The sequence below is a fragment of the Nannospalax galili genome, unplaced genomic scaffold, assembly GCF_000622305.1.
Source record: "Nannospalax galili isolate Female #2095 unplaced genomic scaffold, S.galili_v1.0 scaffold377, whole genome shotgun sequence".
Classification (NCBI taxonomy): domain Eukaryota; kingdom Metazoa; phylum Chordata; class Mammalia; order Rodentia; family Spalacidae; genus Nannospalax; species Nannospalax galili.
In genome coordinates this window covers 2,384,317-2,404,843 of record NW_008341187.1, presented here as the reverse complement: position 1 = coordinate 2,404,843, position 20,527 = coordinate 2,384,317, and the positions used below count along the sequence as shown (strand labels likewise).

The 20,527-nt window shown below is 40.6% G+C and overlaps 1 protein-coding gene across 1 annotated transcript; it reads left to right on the top strand.

The window, feature by feature from the left end:
• Positions 1-2,111: 2,111 nt before the first annotated feature.
• On the top strand, positions 2,112-18,566 carry Rab32 (RAB32, member RAS oncogene family). Its single transcript, XM_008836701.3, has 3 exons — positions 2,112-2,506; positions 12,441-12,718; positions 17,415-18,566. The coding sequence occupies exons 1-3, from the start codon at positions 2,263-2,265 to the stop codon at positions 17,562-17,564; spliced, it is 672 nt and encodes a 223-aa protein (XP_008834923.1). The 5' UTR covers positions 2,112-2,262; the 3' UTR covers positions 17,565-18,566.
• Positions 18,567-20,527: the final 1,961 nt, after the last annotated feature.

Below are 20,527 nucleotides of genomic sequence, written 5' to 3'. Positions count from 1 at the left end.
CCCTCAACCCAGGTGTGTCAAGTTGACAGTAAAGCTATCCAGCACATATATATTGAAGAAGATATCTAACACATTTTTTTTGCTTGTTTTGAGACAGTTTCTTGTTTCTCAAGCTGACCTTGACCTTGTGATCTTCTTACCTCAGCTTCTTGAATGCTAGAATTTCAGACACATGTCACCATTCCCAGCCAGTATGATATTCTGAAGTCTGTCTTTATATCAGCAAATTTTTGGTATTCAAAACACTACTACGGACTGTTGTTCTTTCACTATGCATCACATCTCTAGTCTTGCTCATCCCAAATAACTGTGAGTCAGTACTTTTTGAGCTATAGTTCCTGGCTCCTCCTTTCCTGCCCATGGTAACCATTATTCTATTTTTTGTTTTTATGTATTTGATTTTTCAAGGATTAATGCTTCTTTTCAGATTCAAGTAGAGGGATGCAGAGAAGAATTTCTGGAGAAAGATCCTTGAGTAACACCAGCAACCCAGCCACCTGCAGCAGAAGAAGCTGGGGTAGGAGACCCAATAATAACCCACAGAACAAAGGAAATTCCTCACTTCTTTAAACTCTTAAAGAGGGCTGGAGAGCTCTGATCTCAGTCATTTAATAAGGGTAGCAGGTAGGATAGAGGGTTGTGACTTAGACTGCTATAGGCCTACAGGGCAGAAAGCCCTGCCTTACCTTGGGGCAGTTACATCCTGGGAATTTAGCAGTTTGGTGAAGGGCCTGAGTTGAGAAAGAACCTGCAAAGGGCCATGGCTAATCCCATTTACAGCAGAAGCATCTAGGATCTAACAGTAAGACCATGTAGTATTTTTCAGTCTGTATCAGGCTTATTTCATTTAGCAATATGCCCTCCAGTTTCATCCATTTTGCTATAAATGACAGGCACTCCTATTTTAAGGCTGAATAATATTCCATTGTATAAATACATACATATTTATATAATTTCCATTCATCTGGTTGCAGAGACTTCAGTTGTTTGAAATCTTGGCTATTGCAAAGAACTCTGTAATGAGCTTAGGAGTGCAGCTATCTCCTGCAGGTCCTGATTTCATTTCTTTTGGCTAAATTCCTAAAATAAGTAGTGCTGGGTCGTATCTTGACATTGGGTTTAGCAAAGATATTTTGGAAATACTGAAAACAAAAAATAGAGAAACGGGAGCTCACCAAGCAGAAAAACGTCTGAACTACAAAGCAGTCTACAGATCAGGAGAGAATGTATAAGCCATATATCCAAAACGTTACGGAGTTTACACAATTCAATAGCGAACGTATCTAAACAGAACCCCGAACAGAAAGCTCAAATGCCCAAATCGCAAATGAGCTAAAGTATCTGAATGAACATTTTCCCGAAGAGGACATACAAACGGCCAACAAGCGTGTTGACCACATGCTTGGCATCTAACCGTCAGGGAAATGTTGATCAAAACCGGATGAGGCATCACCTCTCACCAGGTATGATAGCTATTATCAAAACGGCAAGAACCAAGTGTTAGTAAAGGTGTGGCGAAAAGGGGATCCCTGGTGCACTGATTCTGAGAACATAAATTGCAGTTTTTGTGGAAAACAGCTTGGCGTTTGCACAAAAGCATTGAAACTAGCTCTTTCTTTTTCTAGTTACTGTTTTGTTATTTTGGCTTACTGTTCCAGAGGGAATAAAGACATGGCAAGGAAGTCATGGCAACAGTAGAGCGAGGTGGGCCTGGCAGTCAGCAAACAGAGATGTGTCAACCTTCCTCCTTTGTGAAGTTCAGCCACTGCCTCTTCCTTTCACTTTGTTACTAGCGACCAAAGCCTAGAGCTGCAGGTGCTGAACTCGCAAAGGGCAGAGACAAGGGGGCGGGGGCGTCCTTCCCAGGCCGGGGCCTTCCAGCCTGGGCTGGCGCAGGGCATCCCAGCTCCAGAATCCGCACTCTGCTCTGCGGCTGCGCCGGTCTCTGGTGTGCAGTGGCCGGGTGCGCTGCCCGGGACTGTCCCGGGGACCAGCAGGGGGCGCCGCCGGCCGCGGGGGTTTTTGCAGGGAGAGGAAGTGCCTGCGGTCCGGCCTGGGCCAGTCCCCGCCAGCCCCGGGTCCACCCCAGAGCCGCCTGGGCGGGCAGCGCGGGCGGTTCCGGGTCCTGTGACTCCCGTGACCGTGTCGCGGCGCACGGAGGGCGAGCGTGGCCTGCAGCCTTGGGGAAGTATCGCGGCCCCGGGCAGCTCCTCGGCTGGACCGGGGAGCGCGGAGCCCAGCGCAGGCCGATCCGCGGTGCCCATGGCGGGCGAGGGCCCCGGGGTACCCGGCGCGACCGCCACCGCGGCGCCCGAGACCCGCGAGCACCTCTTCAAGGTGCTGGTGATCGGCGAGCTCGGCGTGGGCAAGACCAGCATCATCAAGCGCTACGTGCACCAGCTCTTCTCGCAGCACTACCGGGCCACCATCGGCGTGGACTTCGCGCTCAAGGTCCTCAGCTGGGACCACAGGACTCTCGTGCGCCTGCAGCTGTGGGACATCGCGGGTAAGGGTGTCCCGGGGCCTGCAGACTCTCAGCTCCTCTCTGCCTCCTCCTCTCTCTCTTCTCTGCCGGCACTGTAACTTTAGAAGACAACAAAGGAAAAGGGAAGATAAAGTGGGATGTGGTCCAGGGACCCCCTGGGGTCAGAGGATGGGCACAGTTAAAGAAACAGCTCTGCATCCCTGCCCTGCTAAATCGAAGTCCCTGGAAAGTCCTCTTGTCTTACGGCGATAAAAAGGAAGCTCTTTGGGGGGCGCCTCTCTGGCATGGCAAGATGTGAGGAAGGCTGCAGATCTGTTCCCTAAGGCTTAACTCTGATGACAAGATTATAAAATACCCCTGGAGGAGCGGAAGTGGTCCAGGAAAGTCAGTTTTGGGAGACCCAGCCTCTCTGAGGCATCACTGAACTTCAGAGTGACTGGAGGACTTGCTGAAGGTTTCAGTCTTGGTTAGTGGCACAACCAAAGCCAGGTTTCTTTTCAGCATATTTTTCCCCAGCCACCTTGGGTCTGTGCCCCACCAATGTGAGAGTTTTCTCTCTCCTGACTAGGAAGATGAAGAAGATAAGAAATTTTAATTGGGATTAATGACAGACAAGCTTATACTTTACTAGGGAGAGTTGGAGCTGTGGGTGAGAAGGCTTGGACCAGAGCCCAGTCTTTGTGAGGGACATCCATTCCTCAAATAGTTTGCTCTCTCACTTGGCAGGCCAAGGGCACCCTGGAAAGTTCTGAAACCGCCCTGCTGCCTGCCTCTCCCTAAACCAATACCTATGTGTTCCCCTGGTCCCTTCCCCACCCCACAAACATGGTGTTGTTTCCCTGGCCTTTGCTTTTAATTGTTAACTCTGGAATGAAAGAAACATTCTCTTTGAGGGACTAAGTGCTACCCATACTACCATATATGAACACCTGCGTTCCAGCTAGTGGAGTGGGTGGGAAGAGAGTAGTTAACAAGAGATGAACTTTTGTAAAGTTTAAGTATGGAAATGGTAGCAAAGGTTACCCTGTTCAGTCATCGCAAGTGTTCAGAAGTGCTGTCTGCCACAGAGCTCTTGAATGGGAGCTTTGTAAAGACTGGAGGGCACCTTACTATCCTTCCCACAGAGTGCATACTCCCACACTTGGGGAGGATAAAGAGGGAGTGGGGGACATGGCTTGCCTTCTGCCTGCCAGGTAGTGCCCTCTTCCTTCATAGCCATTCCACATGTTGAAGTGTTGAAGAATTAGAGAATTTATCGTCATTAGCTTAAGAGCAGATTTTTCTCACTCAGATAAGAAAATACATTTATACACATCAATCCCTCAGAAAGTCATTTGGCCTTGAGCTCAGCTTTTCTTTTCTTTTCTTTTCTTTTCTTTATTTTCTTTTCTTGTTTTTTTTAAAGTTACTCCCAAACTAAAAATACGTTTGAAACATAATCTTTTAAAGCCAGAAGCATCTTTCGAAACACTTCCTGCTGTTGCCCAGAACACTAGTGAATCTTATATTGCTTCTTGACAAGGCCTTGCATCCTAAAAGTTGCCTCACCATGCAAGGGTTATCATCCAGTAGTGTCCAGTGCAGTTTTCCTGCAAGGATGATTTGAAATCCCTGCCTAGAATAGTGCTTGACTTTGTTTTGTGTGACTTGATATGATGGTAGGTATTAAAGTATTAAGCTATGTTTGGAGATTTGAGAAAATAAGTTTTATTTCTATATATCATCTCTGTTGTTCTCACTCCCCCTTTATACACTATGTAGCCCAGGTTGGCCTTGAACTCTAAACCCTCCTACCTCAACCTCCCTGATGTTGGAGTTACAAGAATGTACAGCCACACCCGGCATTGGCCTTCTTGAGTGGACACTATAGCCAGGAGGTAGAGCTAGTCTGTCTTTCTCACATTCTCCTTGACACTGGCCATAATGAGCTATCATTACCAAAATCCAAAGCCGAACTTTCTGGGAAATAAGGAAAGATTTTTTGATTTCCAAAAGGGATTTCTGGTTGCTAGTACTGCTGTTTCAACAGGCGTTGTAATGTTCAGCAAGTATATGTCTCCAAATTAAAAAAAAAAAGATAAATATGAGTTAATTACAAATTATTGAGCTTTTCTTGTAATTCAAAGTTTGGGACATGGTGTCTTAATATAAGGATATCAAGAGATATAAATAACTTAGATTTGGGCTAAAGTTTAGGAAGCTACATCATTATATTTGAACATTTGAGCTACTAGTGAATCCAACGTAGCTCATACCATTTGAATTATGTAGGAATGATGTAATGAAGTCCTTTCCAAAAATTCCTGACAAGGCTAAACATATTTGCCACATGGGGTAACAACATTGGATCATACTGAATTCTGAAAGAATAGAAACTATGTATTATTTGCAAAAGGAGGTAGGACCAGCCACTTGATGTGACTGACTTCAAGTCTGGGTTATTGCTAGGTCCTTTTCAGTGCTGTTCTCAAGTCTGTAGAGGTAGACAGAGCATTAAGAAATGATGTCAACAGTCTCTATCCTGGAAAGCTTTGACAAGTGTAAGGGCAGGAATTGCTGCATGCTTTCTGTAAAGGTAGCTGGACAGATTTACGTAACTCCTTGAAATTAAGGGCCATACTAACTTGTAGGTACAGGCCTCAACAAATCTTTTCTCATTGCATTAAAGGAACTTAAATTAGAGCATATAACTCATATTTTAGACTCGTAATAATTACTAACTCTCCCTGCCGTCAATCTAAAATTTCTAGTGCGTATACTTACTTATGAAGTTCAGAAATTCCACAGTAGACAGATTTTGATTGTCTCCATCCTTTTTAAATGTATTTTGAAAAACTTCGTAAACTGGGGAGATTTCTGCATGTAATAAGCCATTTTATTCTTATACGGCTGCAAGAGCACATGTTAAAAAGCAAAGCAATGATTTTAGATGTTTGCCTGGACTGCTGTAAACCTCACTGCTGAAGTCTGTGAGCCATGTATTCCAGGAATGAAGTGTTATTTCCAAGTATATTCCAGGATAAGTTGTGTCCATCATGTATGTGTTACACCCAATATTTTATTAATTTTGATTCAAGAATTTTATGCAATATATTTTGATCATATTCAGATCCCTTGCCTTATCTGTGCCCCTCTTATAGCTCTCCTCCCCACTGGATTTCATGCATTCTGTCATATATGTCAAGGCCTGCTGAGCCAAGTCTATGTCCCCAAATGTTCTTGTATGTGTCCCCCACTTCATTATTCTCTATTAGCATTTAAAAACCCCATCCATCTTACAAAACACATCTAAACTGGGTGCCAGAGAGATCATATCTCACTAGAATGTCAGTGACCTGTAATTCTTACATACAGATGTGCCAAAGGGCAGGCCCATTCCCTTTCCCTTGTATGTGGTTTTAGATCAGATTACACCCAGGTTTCTTGGAATGGAGTTTTCACACTTGTCTGTTTCTCCTCCACACTGTCTGGTGTTGTTGAGTAGGGACTTCTCTCTTCCTCAGATCAGAAGCGCTTGAGTTTCCTTATCAAAGTCAGTTATTTGTAGCCCGGGTACATGCAGGCTACACTTTGGCGGTCCCAGGGTCTCACTCAGCACAATCACACCACTGTGGTCCAAAGTATTCTCCAACAGATTGACTTCCCATAGGGTTTTACTGGGGGTAAAGGAGAAGCAAGGGCCTCACAGCAGGCACCCAGTTTTTGTAAGCTTTCCCCTTGGAATTTTCTGTGATTCTCATTCTGCTTTAGACTGTACCCACCTTTTTATTTTTATTCAGGTATAATGAACCCAACAGATCAGGAGCAGATTGCTAGTAAGAAGATAGTTATTGCTCAGGCATGTCCAAGAGGAAGGGCCACACTGTGCCAAACAGGCTGTTGGGAGAAGCTTCAGGGTCCACTGCCAGACAGAAGGGGAAGGGTAGTTCCCAGATTAGAGCCTACATTGCAAGGTTTGAGTGTCAACATAAATAAGGAAGGGTTTGCAAGCTGATAAATCTTGGGATGGAAGAGTTTGGATAATTTCTGAGGTTTCTAGGTTTTAGGGCTGTTCTCCTTATCTGATAACCGGCCCTAAGGGGATATAGGGTGGGTAGATACTACCCTACCCTATAGGGGGAATGTAATAAAAGACTGAAGGGAACACAGATTTAGGTGGGTTCGTTTGCATATCAAAGGCATACTTCCAGGCACATAATTGTGTACCTCAGGAAATTAGCTAACCTTGTTAGTTCCTCACCAGGCCTATAAGGCTTCCTATAATATATATAATATAAAATGCAAAACTTTTTAGCAACATGATTAATACATACGCCTTGGTGCACACTACAATGGGTAAGAGAAGAGATAAAGGGCTCTTTCAAAGAGGGGAAATTTTTCAGCCTTAGGTTTATAGCTAGGCATGGCATACTGTTAAAATAGCAAGAATTTCACACTTAATACTTAAGTTATGGAGAGCAGGCTGAGTCTGAATTGACAAATATTACAGGTGTGGAGATATTTTCTTGGATGGTAGAAAAAAGCACATCCAAGGGGAAAGTTCTGAATGGTGAGACAAAAGATCACAGAAAATTCTTTTGCAATTCTGTTACTCAGCTGTGTTTTTCCAAAGCCTTTTGCTCTTTATGATCCAGTAGGCTAGGTACAGATAGCTGCTTCAGTCTTCTGAGACAGATGGAGAAATAAGTGACTAGCAAAGGTTTAGTTTAATGGCTTCTATTTGTCTTTCTAACTGGCAGATGGCCTGGGTTCTCTCCTACCCTGTAATTTCCACTCAGTTCTGTCTGTATAGCTCCCTTCAACATCCTCTATGGTTGGTTTTGATTGATTCCTGGAATTATTCTAAATGTGATCTCTTTTTAAAGATGTACTTTTATTTTTATTCACATATGTATGGTATGTGTGTGAACCTGTGTGTTTACTACATGTGTGAGGGTGCCTATGAGGCTAGACGATAGCATCAGATCCCCTGGAGCTAGAGTTGTGAGCCATCCGGTGCGGGTGTTGGGAACTGAACTCCAGTCTTCTGGAAGGGCAGGAAGCAAGCACCCCTAACCTCTGAGCCATCTCTCTAGCCCCATGCTGATTTTCTTATTGTGATTATTATCTGGAATCATTGACGTGATTTGGCACCCACTTTGTGGGAAACATCCACCAATTCTATAGCATCTACCTTATCAGGAGACTTGGCATCACCTGACAAATGTGCCCATATGTTCTAGTTTAGCAGGAAAGGCATTACTTTTCTCGCACATAGGTCTGGGATTGGGCAGGCTAGGTGTAGTAGGCAGCATCATAAAATCTTCATAAACAAAAGCTGGCTTTTCATCACTTAGTTATTCCTAGGCTGTGTTTTTTGTCTGTGTGGTCCAGCAAAATAGACATGCCTAGCTGCAAGGGCAGCTAGAAAATTTAAGGCTCTTGTTTCAAACTGGACATAGAGTGTCCTCAAATAAAATTCTGTGAAAGGAAGCTGGCACTAGCAATTAGCAATCCTTCATACCGACCAAATCAGAATTCCGAGAGCTTGAAATGTTGTCATCTATCAAACACTGTGGATGATCCCAATTTATATTAAAGTTGAGAAGTATTGTTCTATCTTTGGCTTTGCTGTACCCTGGCAACACACCCACATTCTCACTACATTCCAGGAACTCTCCACTTACTCAGACAACCTGCGTGGCATCCACAGTCCTGCACACTCACACCCTCCTGGCCCCTTCACTTCCTTTCTCAGATTCACAGCACTCCTACAGGTGCCATCATGCCATCCTCTTGTGGTGTGGCCACTTCAGGAGTCTTTCATGGTAGCCACTAAATGGATGCAAGGGCAATTTACTAGGCAGAGACAAGGTACTTTTTGCTCCCATTGAATACATTTATTTAAAACATTAGGGCCAGTGTCATAATCATATAAAACTATTGTGCATCCAGACACCAATCAGCAAGGTATTTTGCTTTGCGTAGATAACGATCCTCTGTAATCTATGATTGGCGACTGCCTGTTGGAAGTTCTTCATCTCTGAAATATATCAAAAGACTTAAAAAATTTTCTTTTAAAGATTTTCCATTTGCTAATTAGAAACTGTACATTCTTAGTAAGTTTGGTTGAGTAATAATGTGTAGCTTGTTAATTCTCAGAGGATAGAGAAAAGGTGAGTTTTTAAAATTAGGAAAACTAAGTAGCATTTCATTCTATTGTTTTTATCTGGTTTAAATTGGGAAATTTATATTTTGAATTTCAATTAACATTATTACACGTGTAGACTCTCAAGTGGGAAGCGTGACTATAAAGTACTGAGGAAAAACATTAAAAACTAAAGCAAAAGCTGTGATGAAATTTCCAAGAGCAAGTTTCTCTGACTTGTGTTTCTGATAGCAGTAGAATGTAGTATTTTCTTTATCAAACCTGAAGGGAAATGCATCCATTGTTAAGATTTTCATCAACTTTAAAGACATAGGGCAAAATATTTTGTGTATTTTTTAACTGAATTGGAATACTTATTCTTGAAAACATACCACTTTTATTGTTTCATCCTCCTCAATGTCATTAATGTTGAGTACTTCCAAATACTACGATTTTTCAGTTCTTTTGCCAGCTTAGGTATTTTAAGATTTGTGCATTTGCGTATATAAGAGGCTGTACACTCCTGCACACTCACACCCTCCTGGCCCCTTCACTTCCTTTCTCAGATTCACAGCACTCCTACAAGTGCCATCATGCCATCCTCCTGAGGTGTGGCCACCTCAGGAGTCTTTCCTGGTAGCCACTAAATGGATGCAAAGGCAATTTACTAGACAGAGACAAGATACTTTTTGCTCCCATTGAATACATTTATTTAAAGCGTTAGAGCCAATGTCATAATCATATAAAACTACTGTGTGTTCAAGACACCAATCAGCAAGGTATTTTGCTTTGCATAGATAATGATCCTCTGTAATCGATGATTGGAGATTGCCTGTTGGAAGTTCTTCATCTCTGGAGCCCGTATAACTATCTCTGTTCTAATTCTGTTCATCTTTCATGCTTGCCAAGATTTCAAGTTATAATCAAGATGCCTTCCTCCAGAGAAGGGAGTGGCACATTGTTTAAGAGACAAAACATTTTGAGAGTCACTGAAAATGTGCAGTCAATATGTCAGCAGCTGTGCAGATGACAAAGGCTGTCCCGGGTATCAGAGTGGGTGATGTGCTCTGTAACAGGGATCTTCCTTGAGCAACTACAGAAAGGCACAGGAAAAAGTTGTGGCCACAAAGTAGCACTATGCTGTCCTCCAGGCAGTCAGTCAGCTACTGATACGAAGAACCTCTTTTGTCACACAAGGCACACGCAGAAATGTCTATTCCAGCAAATTTCTGGATAACAGCTTAGCTGGGACAGTAAATCAGTCAGTTTAGGGAATCTGAGTAATGTTCTCTCCATGAGACTCCATTCCCTCATTTGTAAAATAAGAGCAGGAGGAGTAACTGGGTGATCCCATGTGCTTCCTAGTTTGGGTCTGTAATGACTATTCTAGCACTGTTCGAAGAAGATGCTGTTGGCCAGTGCTCTTCCTAAACTATGTGAACTTGTTCAAAAACTTTTTAAGAGGGTGATTCCCCAGGCTCTGATCAGTTACTGTAGCACTACAAGCCTTAACTCTGAACACAGACAGAACCCCACAGAAGCAAAACTCACTGAGCTTCATAACTGTTAAGGACTGACTTCTTCCTTACCCAGCTGTTTCCTATCACAAGACTCCTTCAGGACCCAGCCCAGGCAATTCAGCAGAGCAAGGGTTGCCCGCCTTCTGGTAAAGTATTTGTTCTCATGTTTTTTATTGGTTTATTAATCAGGTCTTTATCTTCTTATTTGGGAGTCTTCCAGTGCAAATTTTCACTAGATAGGTGATTGACATTTGATCTCCCTGTCAGTTCCTTTCCATCTCACTTGCTTAATTGTATAACTGACACTTCTTTGAGTTAACACATAGTTGTTTTTAAAAAGTAGAGTTTCTGATGTGAAGGCTGTCAGGGAGATTTTAATCCTAACCTTGGCATTTGGGGGAAGCTATTTGACATTTCTAAGGCAACATGTCGTCCTCTAAAATTCCTCCCCATAGACATTTCTGATTTTGTATGATGTATCAGAAAGGGCTTATGAGTACATCTTTTAATATCACTTGGGAGCATCAAGAGAAAAATTGAGACTTTCAGGAGATTCACTAAAAAATGGGTGTTACTAAAACTCAATAGCTCTTTGTAACATATGGATATTTATTCCTTTACTAGTTTGGTACCCTGTCTTTATGAAATTCAAAGGATGGTCCAAAGAAATACTTTTTTAGAATTATGCAGTTATCCCAAATTATTAATCCTTCAATCTTTCTTAACCTAAGACTATGCTAACGGGGCCAATTACCCTTGTTGCTGCAGTCTCCTTGTGTTCGGTAATTGCAGGTCCTCACAAAGAATTTTTAAACATAGGCTTACTAGTAGTAATTAAAATCTAAACACCTTTGATGTATCTGTCTAGGCATTTTAAAAGAATTGGTGACCTTGTCTTCGAACTGTTAAAATATTGTAGGTGAACATGCCTATATGATTGTTAAATGTGAGTTTATGAAGAAAGGTACAATGCTAACTTTTCATAAATTCCAGTATTATGATCAAATGAATTATCCAACTGACCTAAAATAAGATTATATCATCAATAAAATATGAACATGGGAGTTCATGATATGTGACCACTTGTTATAATGAAGTTCAAACATTTGGGATCATATGAAGAATCACAAGTGAAAGCAATATTTAAAATTATATCTTGCCATTGGAGAATCTGGAAGAGATAAAATATGCAGCTTGGAGTAGCTTTGCATTTTTGCAAAATGAAAAAAATCATCAAATGTAGATAAAGCATGTGCCTCATCATGTGTTTTAAAAGGGAAGTGTATTATAATAATGCCTTTATCATAAATCAAAGAGTGATAATCTTGGAATCTCACTGGCTGCCATTTGTTCTCCCCTCTGAATATAGTCAGTAATTTGGCAGCCTGAAGGCATGTGCTTAAGCCCTCAAGGCAACTGCAAGGTAGTTCAGAATCTTAGACACATAGACTTGACAGAGTTCAAAGGCTTGTCTCCTTTAGTCAGCATCACTGTGATCTGGACAGTCAGCATCACTGTGATCTGAACGAAATATCTTTTTGCTCACTTTTTCATGTGTCAGATGAAGACTGATGTCCTTCTTACAGAAAAGATTAACTTGGCAGCAGCTAGTAAGAGGATGATTTGCCATGCTGTCTGGGTGTGTAGACAGTGCTGTATTTGAGTTGCAGAATTTACTCAGAATTTAACAGAAGTTAAACTCTTTTAAAAGGAAAGAGTTGAGCCTTCTGATAATCATACAACCAGTTCCACTTCTTGTTCTAAAAGTGTAGATTTTCAAGCCTCTGCTTCTTGGAGGAGAGCAATTGGGTATCGAGTCAACAGCAGGTGGGTATAGACTAGAGATGTGAGGGAGAGATGGACTGAGATCATGCGCTGCTTTATCTCCTGTCCAGTCCTGATATGTTGACCAGCTTTTTACCACTGCGCTTATCTCCTTTGCTACAAGCTTCAGTTCATTCTATTCTTGTGTCTTCCCGCTTTCTTCTTCTCATATCTCCCTCCTCTTAGACTAGGGAAAAATAAATAAGAAATGGCCAACTTTGTAGCCTTCAGTATTGGCTTCCAGACATTTAAGGTGAACGTGTTGTACATATAACTAATTACGTGTGTCAATAAATTATCATCATTTTTGCTGTATAGGTCCACATGAGGACTTGTGGTTCTGTGTGGATGTCCTTAAGGCCAGCAGTTTATACTGTGCTGGGAGGTGCTTCTTTCCTGTATTGTTTTTAGAATCACTGGACTCATACCTAAATATGACTCTTTGCATTATGACTGTTTAAACTGCTTTTGTATTCATTTCTAGGGCAGGAGCGGTTTGGTAACATGACCCGAGTGTACTACAAGGAAGCTGTTGGTGCATTTGTAGTCTTTGATCTATCAAGAAGTTCCACGTTTGAGGCCGTCTTAAAATGGAAAAGTGATCTGGATAGTAAAGTTCACCTTCCCAATGGCAACCCTATTCCTGCTGTCCTCCTTGCTAATAAATGTGACCAGAAGAGGGACAGTAGCCAAAGCCCTTCCCAGCTGGACCAATTCTGCAAAGACCATGGCTTCACTGGATGGTTTGAAACCTCTGCCAAGGTGAGATCACTTTGCTGGTAAATCTGCTTCTGATGCCCTTGTCAAGCTGATTGGAACATTAAGTATTTAGGTGGATTTCTGTGAGTGTTTTTGTAAGCCCAGAAAGGCACAGCATGGATGGCACAGTCTTCCCTGTTCGGCAATAGGAATACTTTCAAAGTTTCTGATAGAATGAAAGGGCAGATTTTTATAATAAAATAAAAATGAACTGTTTATTAGAGAAAAAATATCACGTGCCATTTTCTGGGTCTGGGTTCTTTGCCAAAGCTCTTCTCTCATCGGACTGGAATGAGTGGGACATGAGGTGTATTGTCCAAAACACGGGCTTTCTGACTTGCAAAAGGCAAAGAAATACAGGGAAATGCCCATGGCAGGTGAGTATGAGATGCAGGACTCAAATTGAAGTGTCAGCTAAAAGATGGGGTTAACTGGAAAAGATCTGAGCAAGAACAGAAAGTCAACCTTTGTGACTCGCTTCTTCACGAATAGTTGAAATATTTTATTTATTTTTATTGTATGCATGTATTGCCTGCATACACATAAGTGCACCCGTGTTGTGCAGTGCCCACAGAAGCCAGAAGAGGGCGTTGAATCCTCTGGAACTAGAGTCATTGTCAGTTGTTAGCCATCATGTGGGTTCTGGGATTTGAACCTGGGTCCTCTGAAAGAGCAGCCAGTGCTCTTAACCACTGAGCTCTCTCTTCAGTCCCCTTCCCGAATAAATGAATGTTTTTCTTCTGTCATTGGGAAATGGATTCTTTATTTTTAGACAGTAAATCATTAAGGTAGATTATGAAAAGCTTAGCCATATAGATATTCTGGAAAGCCATGGTGAAAACAGAATCATACCATACTGGAGGACTGTGTACACTGGGATTTTCACATAAGAGGATTCATAACAGATTTATGTAAAAATGATTATGATGCCTGAGAAATTCAGTGATAAGCAGTAACTCATAAATTTGTATATTCTTAACACAGTTCCAGCTTACAATATATGTGGTGTAATGTATGTATACTTCATGTGTGTGTATGTGTGTGTGTCTGTGTGTCTGTGTGTGTGTGTGTGTTTGTATGTATACATAATTGTTCCTCGAAATTTCCTTCCTTCAAGATTTTGAGACCTCCTGTCCTGTTATTTTTAGCTTTTCTAGCAATTTATCCTCAAGCAGGGAGATGATTTGATGTCGCTGCTCATCAAAATGATGAAAGCAAGTGATGAGAGACTGCACCACAGGGCAGCCTCAAAGTATTGAGTGATGGTAGAGTCACTGGCAAAAGAATGTCTCCTGGAGGCAGAGGTGAGCTGCCCTAGCTGTCCACTGCTTCAATAAATACGGCAGCTTACTTAGCTTCATAGACAGATAGTTGTGATAGAGCCCGGAGGTGTTGTGTGAGTAATTTAACCTAGTCGGAAGAAGTCTCAGAAGGAAAGGAATCATGTAGAGATGGAAGTTTTCTATGTCTCTCTCTGCTCAGCATGTCTGCTGGGCAATTTGTTTTGACTTCCTAGCTCCATTGGGGGAAAACATAACTGTATTTGCAACTCTTTCTGTAAGCATGTAACTTGGTTGAAGAATTTCCTGTACTGCACCTGAAATTCCATGTTAGGATTTATTTGAATTCATCTTCCAGATAATAAATTTAAATTTTATACAAAAATCTCCCTGGGGCTAGAGAGATGGCTCAGCAGTTAAGAGCACTGACTGCTCTTGCCGAAGACCTGGGTTCGATTCCCAGCACCCACATGGCAGCTGCAAACCGTCCTTAACTCCAGTTCCAAGGGAATCCGAAGCCCTCTTCTGACCTCTGTGGCATTGTACGACACGGGTGCACTCACATACATGCAGATAGCACATAAAATAAAAAATAAACAGTAAATAAAATATTAAAATATTTTTAAAGATCTGCCTGTAAAATTCTCCAATAATGGCGTTATATGACCTGTAATTTGAGATTGTTTAAGTAATTTTTTTATATTTATAGACAAAATGCCATGTATGGGAGAGAGAAAAAAAGCAGTTAAAAGTGAAGATTTCATTTATGTTCTGTTCTTCCCTGCAAATGCTTAGCAAGAATTTCTACCTGATTTCCTATGTGGTAATTCAGGAATCTTCTTAGAGTATAACCTTACTATGATTTTTTTTAGTTAAAATTTTCTAAAAAGAAAATTGAGTCAAGGCTTAAAGTACTGCCAGGCATTACTAAGAGGTTTGCTTCTGGGCTGGCTAGCGACTAATTTTTCACATCTGGAATTTGCTTGAATTTCGGTGCTCGAAATTCTAATAACCAATAGATACTTTTCAGTGGGTTTAATCTTTTCTCCTTTGTAGCACAGAATGGATTTTAGATGAAGCTTTGTAACTCATTTCACCATATTATGGGAGTTTCTGTTCGTTCTTGATTGTGACTAAATGTTTGCACAGAACCTTCTAGCTATTGCTGTGGTGAGAACGAGGAGAACTGAATGACACATGTACACATTCAAAGATCCTTGCTTGCATTAAAGTTAAACTTACCTTGGGAGCAACGGGATAAAAGCTGTCAGTGCTGTGTTCAAGCCTAAACAAAAGCATCGCTCCTCTGGAGTTCCCTCTGTCTGTGAAAGGCTATAGAAACAAGGGCCTGAGCCACAATGCATCGCTTGGTGTTTTCGAATTTGATTGGAGACATTAATATAAATATTAAGCTTCATATATGTAAATACATGTGTGTTCACATTTGTGCATTTATTTTTGTATATAGTGATAGCCATATAAACAGAGAGGTAAGTGTAGATGTGTGTATGTATATATGCATATATTTACTAGCTCTGTCTACTGAGAGGGCTTGAGAGTAATGACACTATAAAATGAATGAATTTCCTCAACCTCAGAGGCTGGTTTATGAATAAAATTTTTAAATAAAAGGAATGAAGTTACCTGGAGAAATAATTGATTGCACAGCTGACGGGATTAGAAAGTAAAGACGTGCCTGAGATATTTTGTGGTATCAGAAACTAAGGAGGCATTCACAAGACAATATAAACATATCACAGAGAACATGGCAGCCTGCTTATAGAAGCTCCAAAATTACAAGACAATTAGAGCCACAAAGTAACGAATTACTGTAATGAGTTTAGTGGATAGAACTGAATAGCAGTCCATGATGTGCATAAACAAATGTTAAATGCACAGAGAAGAGAACATTTTCCTAACAGCACAGGAAAAGCTCAGCTAATGTAGAAGGAGTGATGGAAATAAAAAGACACTATTAAATACCACAGTGACAACTGCCTTGGAGGAGAATTCATAGATGCTAAAGTTAGTAAGGAAAAGTATAGGTGCAGGATATTTGCATATCTGTATTCACTCAGTGCGATGAGGAAAGTGCAACTTTGTAGTAAGAAGCCTGGCAGCTTTAATCCAGGATGTCTCCTGGACTCCAAGAACACAAAATCCTGTCTCCTTCCTACCAAGACTGCAAAACTTGATGCTGATCAGAAAGAAACATTAGGTAAACACTGACTCCTGGCTAGTCTTTCATTAATGTTCTCTAAGATTGTCAGATAAGGTCATAAAAGGCAAAAAGTCTTGGGAAATATTCCAGTTTAAAGGAAATGTGGGAGGAAACCAGGGAGACCTGAAAACAAAATACATCAGGAGAAGGGTCTTTTGATAATTGCTGAAATTTAAATATGGCTGATAGTTCGATATGGACACTGTGGGTATTATTACCTAATTTCCTGATTTCAGCAATTATACTGGCTTCTCTAAGCTGTTAATCTTTGATGAGCATAGGTAAAGAGAACACAGGAATTTTTACAATTTTTTTCAATAATAAATTTGAAATGATTTTAAAATTAACTCAATATTTCAAAGTAAGCCCAATATTTGCTATGTTACTTACTGTGTACTTCATATCACTGTGTAACACAGCTGCATAGATGTGCACAATGATTCTTTTGGCAAACCTTAGTGGACATCACACACAGTATCATTTCAAACTAATCTGTGTGTGAAAAGTAATCATTCGTACTTCAGTGGAGAAGAAGCTCGATGTGTGGAATGATGTGATTTTACCCCTTTTAAACTTTTCTTCACAATGCATGCTGAATAGTTGAAATACATATTTAGGGAGGTGATCTTCCCCTACATGTGTGTAGAGAAAAGGGAGGTTCTTTTCCAGATATTTCATTAAAACTTGGGGGTCAAAAGAAGATTAAAAAGTGTGTGCATGGTAGGAAGAAGACAGTCCTTCCCAGGTCATGTCGGGGGAGGAGCTCCGTTTCCTTCAGTCAGTGCTGTAGCTACTGGAAAGTTGCCTCTGTTCCAGTAAATAACCTCCCACCCACTCTTGGGCAAACAACCCTAATTAAACTCTGTGAATCATACACAGAAAATTACATGACAGTAAGAGGGGCTGTCTTGGGAAAAAGAAGGGCTTAGGGGAAAGGGGGAGAGGAAGATGAGACAGGGTGATGAGAGAGAAAATAATAAAATTCCTTCTATATGTTTATGAAGCTGTTAAAGAATAAATGAATGGCTAAACAAATGCCTTGAATGGTTAGTGTGCAGACACTAGTGTTGGGGAAAACAGTAGCTGGTGTGCTTCCAGTGCTCACTCTGGCAAGCCATGCTTGTGACTTTAATACTCTCAACATTTACTTCCAAGAGCAGAGGCCAAGGCTAAGCCTGTTCTGTCCTTCGTGTTGCAGGATAACATAAACATAGACGAAGCCACCAGGTTCCTAGTGGAGAACATCCTTGCAAATGACCAAAACTTTCCTAGAGAAGAAAACGACATGGACAAAATTAAACTGGGTGAGGAGCCCTTCACAACCAAACCCAGATCTCAGTGCTGCTGATGTGCTCCAGTTCCCAGTATGTCTGCCTCCATGGTCCTCAGTGTGTGTTCCAGAATGTTCCCAGTGCCACTGTTTCCCATGAATTGCCCTCAGGTGTCCTCAGGGCCCGCTGCTCATCTGAAGATGGAATAGGTCGGGAGAACTATTTCCACCAGAGGCTGTGCAACTTACTAGATGACCCCAGGCCTTTTTTTGTGCTGCCAAATGGGGGATACTGTTTACTGCCTTCAAAACATCTTTGCAAATCACTTCCAAGTGGTAGCTGTTCATATCAGCACTGGGGTGATAATGCAACTACCCTGTACTGTTCCCAACATGTTGGGTCATTGTCTTTGTCCCCATATGCATCTACCCAGGAATTCTTTAGACAGTTCACCAAAAAGACTCAAAGGTCCTTTGGAGCTATTTCCTATTTAAAACTTTGGTACTTCATGTAAAATTTTCATCCTTAAATAATATGATTTCAGAAGTCATGATTGGTAATAATATAGTCATGTTAAACCACTAAGATACCCTTCCTAATTAGTCAAAAAGCACTGGGCTAGGGAGGTAGCTCAATGCTGGAGTGTTTGCCTAGAATGTGATGTGCTCTGGGTCTGTGGTACTGGAAAAAGAAATGTTCATACTATATCTGTATTATGGGCATCTCCCTCTGGATCCAGTGGCTACCACTTAGGAACAACATAAATGATCATTTCTTATCTCTTCTCTATTCTGTGTGTCTGTGTTTAAAACCAGGAGCCTTATTGCTATTACACTTGTACTTCTCACTAAGTGGAACTTTTCTTTCTAAATCTGTTATAGTCAAGGAGAGAATTTTTTTTCAAAGCATATGCAATTTATTTGTTTGTATACTATGACAGATGAAAAAAACACACTATGTATCATTCTGTATAAGGTGTTGGACATTTGTTGTATAAGGCCTGAGAAACCTAAGGCCTATTCATGACATTTGTATTTCATTTAATCCAATGAAAGAACAGAATAAATATTTTAACCTAAGCCTGTGTTTTGAATTAATGCTCTTTTTGTCTCAGAAGGCACTTTCTGCCTTTGCAAACTTTGTGTTTGAAGCTGGGATAGTGGCTGACACCTGTAATCCTAACAGGAGGCAGAAGAAAAAAGATCAGGGGTTCAAGGCCAATCTTGACTGCATAACAAGTTCGTGACCAACTTCTCAAAAAATTTAAAAATTGCAAACTTTGTTCACTGTTGATTTTTATTTTTAAGGAGCTTTATCATATTTATCTGAAATTTCAACTTCTGTCAGGGGTATAGAGAGCTTTCATATCATAATCTAAAGCTGATGCAAAAGGACACATGGAACACTGGACATGTTTGTCTTACAGATTATGGAAGAACCGTGAATTCACAGAGAACACTGGAAAAACTAACACAGAAATGCATTTGTTCTGACTGGTGTGTTCTGGGAAAAAAGAAGTAATCTTAGGCTAGAAAGCACTGCTCTCTTTTTTCACCAAACTTAAGCCTTGCCTAGAAATCACAAGTGTGATTACATGCTATATATTTAAGTAAACAAAATCACGTTATATCTGGATATATCTTCGTAGAGTCAGGTTTTTCTGAAGTGAAGGAATAGAATACCAGCATTTTTGTAGTGCATATAACTTAACGCCACCTTTTTAATATATTAAGTCCTGTTTTCTGAGTCATAAATGTCATATTCTGTATAATGTCTGTGATAATTCTTAGCCTATGAGATACTCTTAAGAACAGACAGTACCTTACAGAACTGATTTCAGTAAACCTGAATTCTGTGTCAGTGTGAGGTAGTTTATGTTTAGTCCTCTCCACAGTTTAGAAATAGAATTTTTAATCATTTTGCTTTGGTCCTAAATTATTTCTATATTTTTGTTATTTTAATATAAAATTTGAATTCAGGATAAGTTATATAAGTGACCAAAAGAAAGAATAGACTATTGGGTTCCCCTATACACTTCAAAAATCAGTTGTACATTTAGAGGCTGGAGAAATGGCTCATCAGTTAAGAGTACTGATTGCTCTTGCAGAGGACCTGGGTTCCATTCCCAGCACCCACATGGCAACTAACAGCCATCCATACCTCCAGTTCCAGGGGATCTGACGCCCTCTTCTGGCCCTTGCAGGCACTACACATGCATAGTGCACTATATTGATACATTGAAAACACTTATAAACACTTTAATATAAAAATAATTAAATAAAAATTTTAAAATAGGTTGTACATTTAAACACACACCTGAGCTCAGACACTGGTGTAAAGTTCAAAATAGCTCATCAATTACAAGGTGATGCGCCTCTTTTTTCCATGAGCTTAGACATCAAGATGTCGTCAGTTTTCCTGACTGTCATGTGCAGGTCCTTTAACCTAACAGTGTTTCTAAGAGAGATTGCTATCAAAAGCTGTGGCTTCCCAAAGTTCTTTTTTTCTTCAGATCTGTCTATGAAGCATTGGAATTGCTTAATGAAAATTCCTGAGCATCACTTCAGACTTGTTGAGTTTGTTTTCTAAGGATAGAGTTTAGAAATACACTCTTACGGTAAACCTGATGTCTAGTTTGACACCTCCCATGCTAAGTAGCCATGCTAAAGAGTTATTCATTTTGAAGCCTGTAGTGATGCACAGACCATGAACATCTTTAAAATACAGCACTTAGCTTTACACTTTAAATTATTATCATTACAAAGTCTGAATACGTTAGAAAACATAGAAATTTGCTTTCATCTACTGAAATTAACAGAGACTTAAGGTTTCTGCTACCACTGATTAGCAATTTGAAAAAAAGTCAAGACCATTCTTCAAACTTACTTCTTCCCAAAATGATATAATATCAAAATGAGCTTAAATGTGAGAATAAGAAATCAAACTCCAAAAGTTTTAGCCCTTTTGGAAAAAAATGATGTTAAGATAATCCTTTACCCTTCTCAAGTGCTGAAAGCCGAAGATGAAGTCAGACTTGCTT

Excerpts from the sequence above, each read along its gene's own strand:
- Rab32 (XM_008836701.3), top strand. The coding sequence starts at position 2,263 with ATGGCGGGCGAGGGCCCCGGGGTACCCGGCGCGACCGCCACCGCGGCG. Across the intron at positions 2,507-12,440 it reads GCAGCTGTGGGACATCGCGG|GGCAGGAGCGGTTTGGTAAC; the intron begins GTAAGGGTGTCC and ends ATTCATTTCTAG. Across the intron at positions 12,719-17,414 it reads GGTTTGAAACCTCTGCCAAG|GATAACATAAACATAGACGA; the intron begins GTGAGATCACTT and ends TTCGTGTTGCAG.